At 39.0% G+C, this 15347-nt stretch overlaps 1 protein-coding gene across 4 annotated transcripts in view; it reads left to right on the top strand.

Annotated features, from left to right (window-relative positions):
* The first annotated feature begins 2406 nt into the window (after positions 1-2406).
* GDA (guanine deaminase) overlaps positions 2407-15347 on the top strand; it is a 30474-nt gene continuing 17533 nt past the window's right edge. For 2 of the 4 annotated variants that reach the window (XM_071579805.1, XM_071579804.1), the window contains exons 1-5: positions 2408-2739; positions 7580-7668; positions 9216-9387; positions 11830-11917; positions 13118-13223. In XM_071579805.1, the coding sequence (XP_071435906.1) occupies positions 2617-2739; positions 7580-7668; positions 9216-9387; positions 11830-11917; positions 13118-13223 (578 nt within the window). In that variant the 5' untranslated portion in view covers positions 2408-2616. The other 2 variants (XM_071579803.1, XM_071579807.1) reach the window with 2 other exon arrangements.

Below are 15347 nucleotides of genomic sequence, written 5' to 3'. Positions count from 1 at the left end.
TGTAAGCTTCTTTTACAATATTTTTGAAGAATGACTCAGTTTTTCACAGTTGGCCAAGGTCTCCCCTTGAGTCATGCAAGTATCTAGGGCATGATGCATAACTATTGCAAACTGAAAAACAAAAAATTCTGGGAGGAGAGAAGGGTGTAACCATTCTTCCACCAGCCCTCTTCCATGGCTCCCATGCTCTTTCAATGTGACAGCTGGAAAAAGCAGAAAAGCCCTCTGATTCTTTTGACAGTGAAATTATACAACTTCCAAGTGTTTGGAACCTACTGAGAGCAAAAAAAAAATATCATTAACAGCGTTTGTTATTGACATTTCTCCCTAAAATGTCTCTGGTTTTGGTTTTATTCTCTTGAATAAATACTGTCTGGATTATATCTGACTGAAATCACTGGATTGTCATTCTTTTCATAAGGAACCTGGAGAAAATCCCTGTGATTTTTAATGGAAAACCAGGGCTGAAGCTGTCTGAGATTCTCAGGAGCAGTGAAGGGTTTCTTGAGAGCAATGAGCTCTGCTGAAGATTACTTTGGATAGCAGTGTACACGAGTCTGGGTAGCAGCCAGCACAAGAGGTTGGGATTTTGAACCAAAAGTGGTATGTGGGTTGATTTGTGTTAAGTGAAGCACACAGTTGTCCTAGGGCAGCACACTGGAGAGGAAAATCAAGCTAGCTTCTGCCATCAGGATGAGGGCAAGTTGTATGGAGCAGCAGCTATTTCTGAGGAAAGTTGTTCTCACTTCTCTCTTCATTAGAGGAGTAAGTGAATTTACCTCTGCAGGGTTTGATCCCTTCACCCTATTTCTCATCTCCACTCCCTCTATTATTCAGTAGCAAAAACAGCCTCTCTCTCACTCTTTATCCTTCTTGTGGCAAAAAACTATTTTCCTCACCTGGAGCTTGGAATACAGCTCATTTCAGCTGCAGTTTTAAGAAAAACAATAGCATCGCCCTGAGAAACAACTTTGAAAGAGGGGGTTTTGCCAGTGCTAATTTAGAAGGCTTTTGGTACTATTTGAAAAAACTTATTATTCTGCTCTTCAAGGAAGCAGGATTACTGTAAGTAAACTGAACTGCATGAAAGATTTTTATGGCAGTTTCTTCTGCAAACCAGATTAACCTGCAAACTAGATTAACCTGTGATTTGATTTATATGCCAGATTCTCATTACAAAAAAAGATAGAAATAAAATAAAAAACTGTCATGTGTCTTAAAAAGCTTAATTTTATCTTGGGATGTTACTCCGGGAGTCTTCTTAAACTGCAAGACCTATCACAAGAATTGCCAATATTAGTATGTAAAAGTCACTTTCATATGTGTGTTTTATTTTGGACAGTCTTTATTACCTGACTAAGCTGATCTTAACATCCAGGTAAGAACAATCCAGTGATATCAGTAAATCCAATATTTTTTAACTTCATTTCCAGCAACCTAACATATTCTTATGCAAGGCAGGCAAGACAAAGGCTGGTAACTTGTCCATAGCAGACCACAATGAAATATATTCTGTGATTTCTTGGTGTGTTTTTTTCTCCTATCACCATTAGTCTGGAGAGCTTGTAGGAGCAATAATCTGCTATGCATTTGTATAGTGTCAGCACAGTGGGAAGTGCAAAGGTCTTTTAATGATAAACTATGTAAAGATAAACTTTGCAATGCAGCCTTGAGAACGGTAGTGTCAGTGCCCTTGGTGCCAAGTTCATTCATAACTTACAAGCTGATGAATAAGGGTGTCTTCAAACAGGAATTCAGAGGACACTCACAGTGTTATCCTTGGTGGACATCATTCTGTCTCTGTGAAGTCTTATCCCAGTATTCTCAATAGTGATCCTCATAGCATACGTTCATGATATACTTTGACATAGGTTATTGGAGCAGAATATGGTTCTGGGAACACAGTTCTCTGAGTTAAAATTAGTTTTTCTTTGCCTTTCATTTTCCTGAAGTTGCTTTCTCTTTTTCTGTAGATCATCTCCACTGAAGGAGGCTTCCTAGTTCTTGTAGCGCTGGTCCCTCAGCCGGCATTTTTCTTCTCCTATACCCTACTACAGTGCAGTAGAGAGGCTGAGGATTGAATCAGTAGGACACTTGAAGATCTTAAAGGCCTTTTCCAACCCACAAACCCAATCTACTGTAAATGAAACTTTTGCAAGTGGTTACAACCTTCATGTTGTTTGCAAGAGTTGCTAGACACCAGTAAAGCATTAACAGACACCTTGTCGGATCACCCACCGCTTCCCAGGGAGTAACTGGGACCCCAAAACCTGTCAGTCATTGCTCCAGGTTTGCGCGCCCCTTGAGCAGGGCAGTACGCATCTCCGGATGCGGCGGACCAACGACGGGAAGGCTGAGTGTTCGGGGCGAGAGGAGGAGTTGTTCCGCTCGCCTGCAGCACCTCCCGCCCGCCTCTTGTCCGGCGGCGTCGGGGAAAGGGGGTGGCTCAGCCTCCCGCCCTCCCTTCGCCAAAACCACTCTCCGAAGAGAAAGTCACCAGGGGGTGGGGAAATGGTGACAGCTCCAGGAAGCCGCCGGCGGCTCCGGGAGACACGGAGTGACGGCAGCTCGCTGGCAGACAGCTCCTGACCGCCGGCCGCCAAGCCCGCCGCCGCCATGGACTCCCCGCAGCGCTCACCCCTCGCCCACGTCTTCAAGGGGACCTTCGTGCACTCCAGCGCCTCCGCACCCATGGAGATCCTCCACGGTCACCTTCTGGGGGTGGACGATAACGGGACAGTGAGTGGCGGGGGTCGGTGCTCGGGCGGGTGCGCCGGTCCGGTCCGGGCGGCGGGTGGCGCGGTAAGATGCCGGTAAGCCTCTCTGAGTCGCTCCGTCGGGGTGGTGGTCTCCAGGAGAGTCCTGCCCTCCACCAGGGTCCGCGAGAGGAGGTGATAATGACCCTTTTTGGCTCAGAGTCCACGTCCGGGGGTGGCGAGGGGCAGAGGCGGCTGCGCCGGTCTGTGGGAAGAAAGCGGAAAATTTTCGCACTCGTATCCATCGGGAAAAGCGCCATGGAGAAGGTATTTTGCACGTGCAGGACGCGGAGCTATCCGGCATAGAGCGTCTCCCGGCACGAGTCTCACTTAGCCGAAATCAGTTTTTGAGGTGTGCTGAGTGTTCCCAGAACAGGAGGGCGCCTAGGCTGGGCATTCTTTCAGATTGTCTGTTTTCTTTCAGTTTCACAAGCGGGTTTTTCGTTCTCAGAGCGTCTAAACGATGATTGCGAGTAATTGCAGTATTGCACAGCCTTCTGAGTTAGGCTTTTTTATTTTCTTGGCAAAAAAACCCCTCCATGGTGCATACGCATAAAGAGTTAGGGATTTGGGGTATGTTAGTGGTACAAGCCAAGCTTAAAACAAGTATTGTAGGATCGAGACTGACAGGGAAGCTGTGTCATTCCCTTCACGGTATCACACTTAAAACTCTGTTCACAGTGCAGGTTGTGTAGGTAGGCTAGTGATTTCTTATAGATTCAATAACATATATGGGCACCCTATGTAAAATTGAAAAAAGTAATTTTCTTGTGGCTAAATGACAGGGTTCAGTGTGTCAGACTTAAGTAACATTTGAAATCTGTGCAAAGCATATTTTAAGATCTAACAGCATTTATTTTCTCTATTCAAACAAATCCAAGAGGGCCTGTTTCAAGGCATCTTTTATAGATGTTGAGTCTGGTGCAAGGTGTATCAAAGTCTATGAGAGGCTGTATTTTGATGTACAAAAAGGAAATAAAAGCTTACATAATTATGTATTAGCTGGTGTCCACTAAAATCAATATTGTTGAATGAAAAAAGGATTTGATTGGTGTAACTCAGGTGCAGAAGACAGACACTCATACCCCATCTCACCCTCTCTAATGGTAATTTCCAGAAAAGTGTCTTTACACAGATCCGTAGGAAATCAAGACTTTAAAATTGCTTTCTTGATAAACAGCTACTTTAGTAAGTTAGACCTAGGGATTTATACTCTCACTCACCTTCTTCCCTTCTTCTAGGGAACAAGGATTCACAGTATACTGTTTTCCTTGTATAAATTGGCAGAAGGGTTTTTTTGTTGTTTTGTTTGGTTGTTTGGTTTTTTTTTTAATGTCCATCAAAACAGCGTTGCCCAAAAGTGAAATTCCCACCAGAGTACAGTAACAATCACTTTTATTTAATTCTTCTTTTTATTATAAATTCTTGGCATTTTACTATCCAGGGACTGATGCTGTGAGTTCTGGTACCCCTTTTATGTACTCTTCCCTCTCCATTACTCATAATGTAATCTCATGGGGAGCAACCACAGAATCACAGAAGAGCTGTTTTTTCAAGAAGAACACAGTGGTTATAAGTTACTTTTCTTTATTACTTAAATTTACACCATACCTTCTTCACTATTACTCCCAAAGAAGTAAATTTAACCGAACAGGTATTATTTTTCTGCCTCACTTTACTAACTCCATTAGAGAAAAATCTTACAGCCTCTGACATTGTGAACAGATCAGCTTTTCTGAACAGCTGGGTCCTATTCTGCAGTCTGACACCCTGCCTGTCCTTCAAGGGAGGTAAAATGTCAGCTCTCTCTGCTTTGCCTCGAGATGAGAAGGAGGCTATAGCATGGAAAACACTGTTATCAGATATGAAAACCCAAATTATCATCAAGGTAGTGAAGTAGGGACCATATTTAACTGATTCTCAGAGCACTGCAGTGTTACTCTTGAGGAACAGCAAGTACAAAGAGCAGTCTACCTTGAGGTAAAGAAAACACACACAGGCACAGAATATGAGTTACCATTGAAATGCTGGTGTAATTATTTTAGTTGAGGAGAATATTAAGCAATTAGAAAAAGTATTAAGCTAAAATCTCCTGTGGAAGTAATGACAATAGCAAGAGTTGTGGAACAAGAGTTAGTGTTTTAAGTGTTTGATTTAAGCCGACTGGGACATCAACTGGACATGTGTTAGCTCTCTAAGGAGGAAAGTATCAAGGTATCAACACCCAGCTGGAGTTCATTGCTTAAGATTTCTTAGCAGGTTGCGTGCTTCCTTTAGCAACTGGTTTTAAAAGGTGTTCTTGTCTCTCATTTAGTCTCATATTTCAGTTTTGAGAGCTGGGCAAACAATAGGCATCATTTAATGACTGTGGGAACAGGAAGGGAAGAGAGCATGTAAGAGGGGAAAGAAGGATGTAGCCCCTTCTCATGTTCATCTATGAATGTTATAGCCAGAAATAAAGTAACACAGGCATTGTTGGATCCAAAAAAACCTCTATGCCTTCAGCCCAGTATCATTCATTTTCCATTCTTGTGTTAGCGGTTATTTGCACTGTGGTGCTCGAAGGCATTCAGTATTTGCTGCTTCAGGGATGATGCACAGTTGGGTGCAGCTATGCTTTGATGAAGGAGCTTTGGGCATCATTTAGAATAAAAAAGGCTCCTCAAATTTTGATTCTTTAGCCCCATCACATGGGTGACACACAAGAACTTAAAGAAGTGGTTGGCCAAAGATGTTTGCAGCTACTGATCCTGTTTTTTGTGAATATACCTTTCCCAAAGTGCAGATTATTCTCCTTAACTGCCTTATTTACAAGCTGAAGATCTTAGTCTTACCTGTGCACTTACTTCTGTTGACCCTGTAGTGGCACTGCCATAGAATTTTCTCTTGCTTCTGCAGTATTAAGGTTCAGAAGTAATTTAAGGAACAGGCCATCTAGTTGGTTACTTTGAATGCACAGTCAAATACTGAAGCAAATGTCCAGGCATAGGACCTCAAAGACCTTAAAGTGTTCAGTGTTAGAAAGGTGTCCACAGTAAATGCATCCTAAAGCAATGGGGAGCATCTCTTGGCTAAGGAGTTACATTGAGAAGTTTGTTTGAAGAGATGTCTACTGATTTACCCATAGCCTTATTTGACCATAATGGACCAGTTGTCAGGTTTAGAATTGATTTCATATGACCAGCTCCCCGAAACGTACTTTCTTCATTTTTTTTCATGATTTAAGCATTTTATTTATCTGCACCCTAAGAGTACATAACAGCCACTGCTTTTCCATGGCAACTCCTGTTTCCAGAATTTGTCATCTGGTGTTTCGTATTTATCTCTCTCACTCTTTTTTCCTCCTTCTTCCCTCCTCTTCCCACAGCAGCTCTAACATTACTCATTCTTCATCCATTTTGATTTCAGTGTCTGAATAACATTTTCTTTATTGCCCATCAGAAATTTCAGTAAGTCTTTATTTCAAGCATTCTGTAGCTGTACAGTTCATTAGGTTGTCTGTATTCCTCTTTGGAATGAGAGAGATACTGATACATAATATTCTGAGACTATCTGCTCTTTAGACAGTGTAAATCATATAAGCCATATGTTCATTTAAAAGACTAGACAGCCAAAACCTTCTTGTTTAGCAGCCCTTGCTTATTGTTGCCTATCGATAAAACAGGAAAGGGTACATTTCTATGCAAAAGGTCACACACATTAAAAAATGGCATGCAAATAATTGCTAAACAATGCTTTTTTTGCTCCTCTTGCCCTCCCTCCTAAGTTCCTTCATGTTGCCATTTTACAAATACGTTATATTGACTTTTAAAATGTTTTTGATTGTTGTTTGGTTTTTGACTGGTGCCTTAGAAACTCCAGTTATGGGAGTGATACAGGCTCTTATACCAAGAAGACCATGAATTGATTTGTGGCAGAAGCTGTGGTTAGAATTCTTAAAAGTCCAGGGTAGGCAGTCTTTGACCAAGGGAGGCATCAAGGTAGTCCTCAATTCTGTCAAGTGTTGAGGAAACCTGGATTCCACCTGAAGCCTGTAGTGGGCACTGCAGTTCCTAGGCTCCAGAATCTTTGTTTCTTGGAGAGTTGTAGTGCCTGTTATTGATGGACTAGAGAATCAAAGAACTGAGAATTCAGTTGTCAAGAGTTACTTTGTAGATTAAAATACCATGGAATTCAAAAATAAAAAGTATCCTAAAATTCTGATTTGGCAACAGCAACTCATCATCAGTACAGTCATTGTTCTCTAGGAGTCAAATTGGATTGAATTTGGCTCCAGATTGTAGGATTTTATTTTGAAATAAATAAATATCTTAGCCTCCTTTTAGCCTATTTTGTAAAAATTTTCCCCCTCAATTTCTTTTCTCATCCTAGGCACTGAAAAAAATAAAAAAACACTAGCATTAATGACATAAACAGAAAATTAGAAAATACTTAGCTTGATATCAGTTAGTCCTAAGCAAAGCAATTAATTTGACCCCTTTAGTTGTGAATACTGTAATTGCACAGCAAGCGACTATACTGCTAACATGATGTTACATTGCAGGACTGCTGGTGGACACCAAGGTCTCTGCAGCTCTGCCTAGGTATTACCCAAGAGTGAATTAATTGTTTGATTGCAAATTACAAGATGGGTGTGGTTATTCACTGGATTGTGAGAAGGTATTTCAGAACCATGCTTGATAGTCAGGAAGAACAAGTATTTTAATGCAAATCCATCACCTTCATAGTGAGTGTGCAAAATCTGCTTTAAAATATATCTTTTTTTGCCTTCTCATAAAGCTGATATGGGATTAAAATATCCAACTATGTTTTCTTTCTTTTAGATTGTGTTTTTGGAGCAAACTGATCAGCAAGAGCAACTGGCTGAGAAGTGGGGTTTCAAAACATCTGACGTAAGACAACTGAGTAAACAGTACGTGTTTTGTTTAGATTAATTTCAGCAAATGTAGTTTATTCATTGATTCAAGTAAAGTGAGTGTTTGTGAATACATTTTGGCAGGGAGCATGTAAAATCCAATTCAATGTCTAAAACCCCATTTCATCTCAGTGAGAGCTCTTTACTCTCTGTGTCCTGACTGCACTCAGAGGGTGAACTGGCCATGTGCTTTTTGCATTCCTTGGTTTGGGACTAGAGACGTGGCTGAATTGGGCTGGCTGATGTAAACTGCACAGAACAAAATGCCAGATTTAATTTTCACGCATAACCACTTCTGTGCTCACAAAAGTCAATGCTGTTCTTTCTTGAGATTACATTTTGTATCCATTGTGTTAGCAGTGAGCTGTGCCTAAATAAAGTGAGACTCTAGACTTGGTAAATCTAGGTAATACTGACACTGCAGGTGTAAAACTCATTGGCTTGGACTTTGACACACTTGATAATAAAAGTTAATACAAGTAGAAAATTTGAACCTTCTAAACACAGACCTTTGGATTTCTCATTGCAGCTAGAGCACTTCACACGGTTAAATCCCTGAGCTTTCCAGTGAAGTGAAATAGTTTGGGAGTGCACTTACTATGCTTTATATGTAGTAGCTCTGTAAATGACTTGTAGCTTAGATGCGGCATCCTTTTAGTAATTTGTATGCTTTGTTGAAAGGCTAATCATATAGTATGTATGAGTCATCTTCACTTGAAATAGCCTGAGGAAAATGGAAGGTGCTGAGAATATGGATCAGATGAAGGAAGATCTTTCAGTATTTATAGCATACAGGAAAAACAGAAAGAAGGGGAACTGCAAAGAGATGAAATGATTGTTCATTCAGTAGTCAGGGAGAAGGGGAGAGCAGTGAGAGTAATTTTATACGGTACGGAGATCCAGCACAAAACAAAATAGTTATAGCAACTTCCTAGTTATGTTGATATATTCATCCCTGTTACTGCATAAACATTGCATGCCAACAAATAGTTTTGCAGTTCCATTGTAAATATACATGTCAAGATATCAAGGAGAGATGTTTTCACCAGTGTTTGCATTTGTAGACACAGTGACTGTTCTTCCATTAAACCTGCAAATTCATTATTTATAGATATAGATATATATAAATAATACAGAATAAAAGTGGGATATATCTGTAAACATAATGGTCTAGAAGTCAGTGGCATTCTAAATATATCCATACTAGGAAGCAGGACTGTGACCAAATCTCTTTTTCAGGTGGATTCTACAGTGGAGTAATTTTAGTTACTTCATTGGATTAAGTATGCTCTTATATTATTTTTGTCACACTTAGCTATATATATATGTGTCTGTGCAAATGCTATTATTCAGCTACTTCATACCAAAAAAGAGATGTGGATGGAAGTATAGTAGGAGTTGATAGGATGATGCGGATAGAGGCAGGGTAATCTGTACTTGCCATTTACACTGGTGGATTTTGCTCAAATATACTGTTTAAAACAAAGTACTTACCTTGGAAAATTTTGAGACATTTTTGACTATTATAACTTTTCTTTCCCTAGTGAATTCTTCATGCCGGGATTGGTTGACACACATATCCATGCCCCTCAGTATTCATTTACTGGTACAAGAGTAGACCTGCCTCTTTTGCAGTGGTTGACTACCTACACATTCCCAACAGAAGCCAAATACCAAGACAGTGGTTTTGCAGAAGAAGTGTACACCAGAGTTGTTGTAAGTCCTGCAAACAACATTTACCTACTTGACAACATTCATATTTGTGAAATTTAGGTATGTTTTCAGAAGGTTAGCGGAAATAGTAGAACATGTTTTAATGTCATGAAAACCAGATAAAAACAACAGATAGCCACTGTTCTAATTGCCAACCAAGGTTGTCCCTTACTAGCTCCAGTATTGTTCTGTTGTTACTGACAATATAATTTATTTAATCACAAGGCTAACGATGAACTTGTTTATCATTCTTTCTGAGTACAATGACCAGCATTTAAGACTACTCTCAGAGGCAGTATAGCCAGAAGGTGCAGACAACTTCAGTGCAGAAATAACCAAGCTTAGTAAAAAAAATATTTCAGTGGATATTTCCTTTTCTGCACAGAAGTCCTCTATTATGAAATTATCTTCTGCAAAGACTACATGAAAGAGAAAACGTTTTTCATAGATAACAAATCTGGGGTGTCTTGGAGTAGTTAAGGAAGGCACTTCTACTGTTGAGGTCCTTGCATCAGGAAAATCTTTCACTGCAGGGGCTTTACATGGAGTCTGTCAATGGTATTGTGGCACAGAGAGACTTGGTTAGGACTAGATTGGTTCTGAGCCATATAAAGTCTTTAAGGTCCCCCGAATGCACAATAAGCAGCTAGGTCACATTGCAGAGTTCTAGTTTTGTCCTATAACTGAAATATATCCTTTAATATGTGGACTTAAATATCTTCAACAGATTAAATTAATTGGCTAGCATAATTTGCTTTCTATTTGTCTTTTACTATGACAGCATATGCTGTCAAAATAATAATAATATAATGAACCTGAAATAAATAGTTATATGGTCCTTGCCACACAAATTTAAAAAGAAAACACTTTCTGCCATCTACCACAATAAAAACATTTAGGAACAGCTTGGCCATAAGCTGTAGTGACAAGCACACATGCATTCAGCTGCCTAAAACATAGAGGTGATCTCACCTTCCAGCTGTGTGCCTCAACATACTGTTACAGTTCTCACTGCATGACCTCAACACAGCTAAACTACTCACTGTACAAGATGTTTAACATCTGGGAGAGGAAAGGAAATGCCAGAGAGATGGAAGTTGGTTATAGGAGCTTCTGCGTGGTGGTGAAGCTTTCCCCATGTGTATCAAAGAGGAAAATGTCTTCACCCACAAAAGCTACAGAATACCAGTCACTTTGCAGTGTTCAGTGAGGTGGATAATGACATTCAGCTATTAGAAACAGGTCTAAACCTGCAGGGAGCAGACATTTTTTCAGGTGTATCGTTGTACTATCGAAATTGTAATGAAAACACAGGAAATTTCAAATCAAAATGCTGTTTGCATTAAATACTTTCTATACACAGCCAAAAAAACCCCAAAACAATTCAGGTGGAATTTGCCAGCTTTTAGCTGGAACCTCATCTGGTCCCTCCAATTTTAGATAAGCCAATTTTTTGTGTTGATGATTTGGAAAAAGAATGGTTTTAAGTTTCATTTAACAGTGTTGTTAGGATTCCAGAATTAATGAATTCTGGATTTTAAAAGCTAAGAAAGGCCAGTAATGACATTGTTATTTTTGAGACTTGTTTTTGGAATCCTTAAATACTGTAAGGAAAAGACAGCTTGGCTTTGTGTTTGACAGATAATTAGCTCTAGCCATTGTCAACATTGGGTTGACTGTCCCATCTTCTATCTCATTAAAAAATGGAAGAAAATTCTCAAATTACTTGGCAGCAAGAATCTGAATATGTAATTTAAACCTGTATGTTGGATGAGTAGCCAATATGGTATACATCAGTCCGAAGATCAAGGGGAGCTAAAAATTTCATAATGAAATAATGTAACTAAAATTGTACTTAGTTTACTGGTATGTTCTCCAAAAGTAATATGAACAGGTGTCAACAACCATCTCCTTTCAAATAGCATAATTAAATAAATAATTATATTACAGTCTGAGCAGTTGTGCTCAGTTTACTTTTACCTTGAAGTTTGTTTCTTTGTGTTTGGGTTTTGATACACAAAAACCCTGACTAGTTTTTCCAGCCACATCAGGTGGCTTCTCCCAAAAGCCTTGCTCTGTTAACGTGAGATAAACAGTGCTTCACTGTGAAAAATGGAGAGCCTCTCAAAACCAGGATATATCAAAAATTACTATTTGTTTGTATTTCTAAATATGAGGTGGAGTATTTCCTGTTTGAGGAAAGGAATATAGACTGGTTTCTGTGGGTTTAGCCTTTGCAAAAATTCTGTGAGGAATTTTTGTGTTTATTGACACTCAGACCTAAAAAAGCTACTATGAAATTAAAAATTATATTTTACCTTCCCACTTCTCTGCAAAATTTCCCAATTACTAAGTGTTCCCACAGTTTGAAATGAGACTGCCTGTTCTACATTTGGCAACTTTACTGTTTTTTCCCAGACAGTTGAAACTGGTTTCTTTTCATAGAGACGAACTCTAAAGAATGGCACGACTACAGCTTGCTACTTTGCAACAATTCACACAGATACTTCTCTTCTTCTTGCTGAAATTGTAGGTAAGACTAACAGGGTCTTTTGAAGGATGCTATGTGAATCATAAACAGAGTTTAGCAGTTCTAGATTAGCTAGGGATCTGGCTTTCTACTATTTTGTTTTCAATTCATTGTACCTGCTATACTATATCCCCCAAATCCCACCTCAGTTACCCCTGTTCACTTCACTTGCCCTGTCCCACTGTTGTTTCTGCACATCTGTTCACTCCCAAACCAGCTGCTGGCTGATCTTATATTAAGTCTGATGGAGTTGCTCTCCAGCTGCAGCTCTCTGCTCTTTCTAACCTTTTGCTGTTTGAGATTTAAAACGCTGAATGTCAGTGCATTAATTTCCTGATCCTCTTAAGTTTCAGCTGATAATCAACGTCAAAAATCTCCACACACCCTCTGAAATCCGAAGTGGAAGCTGCATCAGGATCTTATCCTTCCCTTCTATTCACAGTTGCAAATGTCTTGCAGGATTTCTCAAGGCTGAGACAGCTCACAAAGCAGAAAAAATAATAGGAATCTTAATTTTATTCAAAAATTACCTAGTCTTCCTGATTCTGTAGGAAAATTTTGAAGCTGTTGCATTCAACAGCTCATGCTGTAGAAGTGGACAAAGAGATCTGATTTAGAAACGCATTTCACAGCTTAGTATTGAATATTATATGCACATCTTACACATGAATTCTGGTTTATTCATCTAGCATGGATGAATCTCAAGAAAGAGGCTAGAATATCTCTGAAAATTTTCTCCCTCTAACTGTGTGTAGGAGGCATGTTAACAAGCTCATTCCTTTCTCCTATGGAGAGATGGTTTGCTGAAGTCTTTGTGCTTTTTCTCATCTCTGGGTAGTCATCTACTACAACTACTGTGCTTTTGTGCTTATGTTTCTCATCCTCTCTTTCACAGCCATCTTCATATACCACTATTATGATTTCTGGTTGTAGTTAAATTATAGTAATCTAGTCCTTGATTATAACAGTTATGTGAAGGAGGAGAACCCCTATTTAAATATTATTTGTTTTCTTTTTTGCTTTTTCGTTTTTATTCTTAAAAGTCATATAGTCCCAACTTAGAGGTAAGAAAAGAGCATAAATTTTGTTCACCTTAAACGAAAGTTAGTGGGTGGACTTTGCTTCTGTATTTCAGTTTAAGCTTTGATAGTGGTTTTCAAGAACCAGTGATCCTGAGATTTAGATTCTAATGCATCTTAACAGATAAATTTGGTCAACGAGCATTTGTTGGAAAAGTCTGCATGGATATGAATGACAGCGTGCCACAATACAAAGAGATTACTGCTGACTGTGTCCAGGAGACAGAAAGGTAAAGTAATTAAATTGATGGGCTAACCTTTAAAAAAAATTTTTGTGTGTGTCTGAAAAGTGAATGTGAATCTGACTAAGAATTTACAGGTGTGAATTTATTAGAAACAGGTTTCTTTCTTCCAACAGTATTGTTCCCTACAGTTCTGGCACTTCCTGCACACTCAGTTGCTGAACAGCCAAAGTGGCATATCTCTGGCTTTTCCAAAGAAGATCTAGGCTCTGAGAGAATATGTGTATTTTCTGCCTTCTCTTTTCCTTTCACAGCTCTGTATGTGGGGGTGATGTGACTTGACATGGGATGATGGGGTGGCAGTAACTTCCTTTGTCCCCATTATTTTCTGAGCTATTTCCCTCCATCATTTAGGATAAAGCTTTATTCAAATTGCAGGAGTCAGGCTTCATATACTCCATTTTAAACATGCTGTGGTTCTCCCCCTCTGCAGCATAGGACGAGACAAACTACTCTAACGTGTAGCTGAGAGAATGAAGGAAAATCAAATCAAGGCAATGTCCATACTGGAGGAGACCCAAGACTGTAGTATGACACCCTACTATCTTATGTTTCTTGTGTATTTTGCACCCATGCTCAGAAAATGATTAAGTAAATATGCAGCTCTTCTTCTCATGGGATTTTTATTTACTTGTATAAATGTTTCAAATATCATGGTGGAAGAGAAAATTCCTAAGAGCAATGTAAACATCTTGCAGCACTTGTGTGAAGTTGCTACCCTATTTTTGCAAGTCATGCTAAAGGCATGACAGTAAAAGTCAGAAATGGTCATGAATTTCTAACAGTTTTTATATTTAAAGACATTTTGAAAACATGTAGTATTTAGTTATTTTCACTCTACTAACTTTTTTTTCTTCATGCAAATACCCAGTTTTCATAATACAGCACAATTCCTGCCAAGTGGGCCTGAAAGCAGCAGAACTCCCAGTTCTGATATTTTTAAAAGCTTCAGAATTGTCTAAATAGTTTTCTTTTAAATACCTATCTTGTGCCTCTAGCTCATTCCTTTTTGACTATGTTAATAGCAAATGTTTCTCAGTTTTGGTTGAGAGTGTGCCACAAGTACTCTAGAACTGACTAGAGGAGAGTGCTTGTGCTTCTTGTCATGGACCTGGACTGCTTACCTGAATCACAGCAATACAATTGCAGAAGAATGAAGGAGCTCTGTCGTTAAGATGACAATGTTGTAGTGGCGTTTTTTTGTTGTTTTGGGGGGTTTTTTTAAGAACCTAGGAAATGTGATCTAGAAAATGGGCTACACTGATTTTAGTTCTTTAATGTTAACTTTCAGAACTATTTGTATTGTATGCTTGGAGATAAGATAAAATTATTAAATCTAAATTCAAGTCAAGAATTTGAATCTACCCTTCTTTGTCAAAGGGGATTTAATAAAAAGTTAGGAAATTGAAATATAGAATAAAATATATGCTACTAATAGTTATAATCACTTGGAAAAAGAAGGACCAATGTTCAAGTTTGTTCTTCTGCTACAGAAGACAGTGATTTGAAGCTGAGCTTCTTTCCTCATAACCCCCCAAAATACAGGCTATATTTGATAGAGATATTTCAATTTTGAAACAAGGCTTACACTGTTCAAAGAATGTGAAAAAGGAATGAAAACAACCATGCTGAAGTTTTGGCTTCCCATCTGATAGTTTTACTTTTGTCAGAATTTCTTCTCTGGTGAATATGTTATTATATCAGGTTAATCAGCAAGGGGAGAGGAAGGCAGATAGTATCTAATGCACGTTGCATTTTGGCTGTCCAAGGTAGACAATGGTGGGTTCAAACTCCTTTGGTCATTGCAGAAGTTGAACTCTGATCTCTCACCTCCAGCTGTTGATCTACCACCAGCTTCAGTGCAGTTAGTCTAGCCTCCAGCATTATTTTCTTTTCCATTAGAAAATATTTGATAAATTTGATTCAATATTTGTTATGCTCAAAATTGCAGAGTTTTCTGAGTATGAACTATGACATCAAAATTCAGAGAGATTCTGTCCAGAAACAGTCTCAAACTAGCTTTTAGAAATTACATACACGGAACATAAAATAAATAAAAATCAGAGTAAGTTTTATTTGCTTATCTCCGTTATCCATATATTGATTGGGGTT

Source organism: Pithys albifrons, chromosome Z (assembly GCF_047495875.1).
Source record: "Pithys albifrons albifrons isolate INPA30051 chromosome Z, PitAlb_v1, whole genome shotgun sequence".
Taxonomy (NCBI): Eukaryota; Metazoa; Chordata; class Aves; order Passeriformes; family Thamnophilidae; genus Pithys; species Pithys albifrons.
Note: the sequence above shows the minus strand (reverse complement) of the source record. Positions and strands in the feature narration are given on the sequence as shown.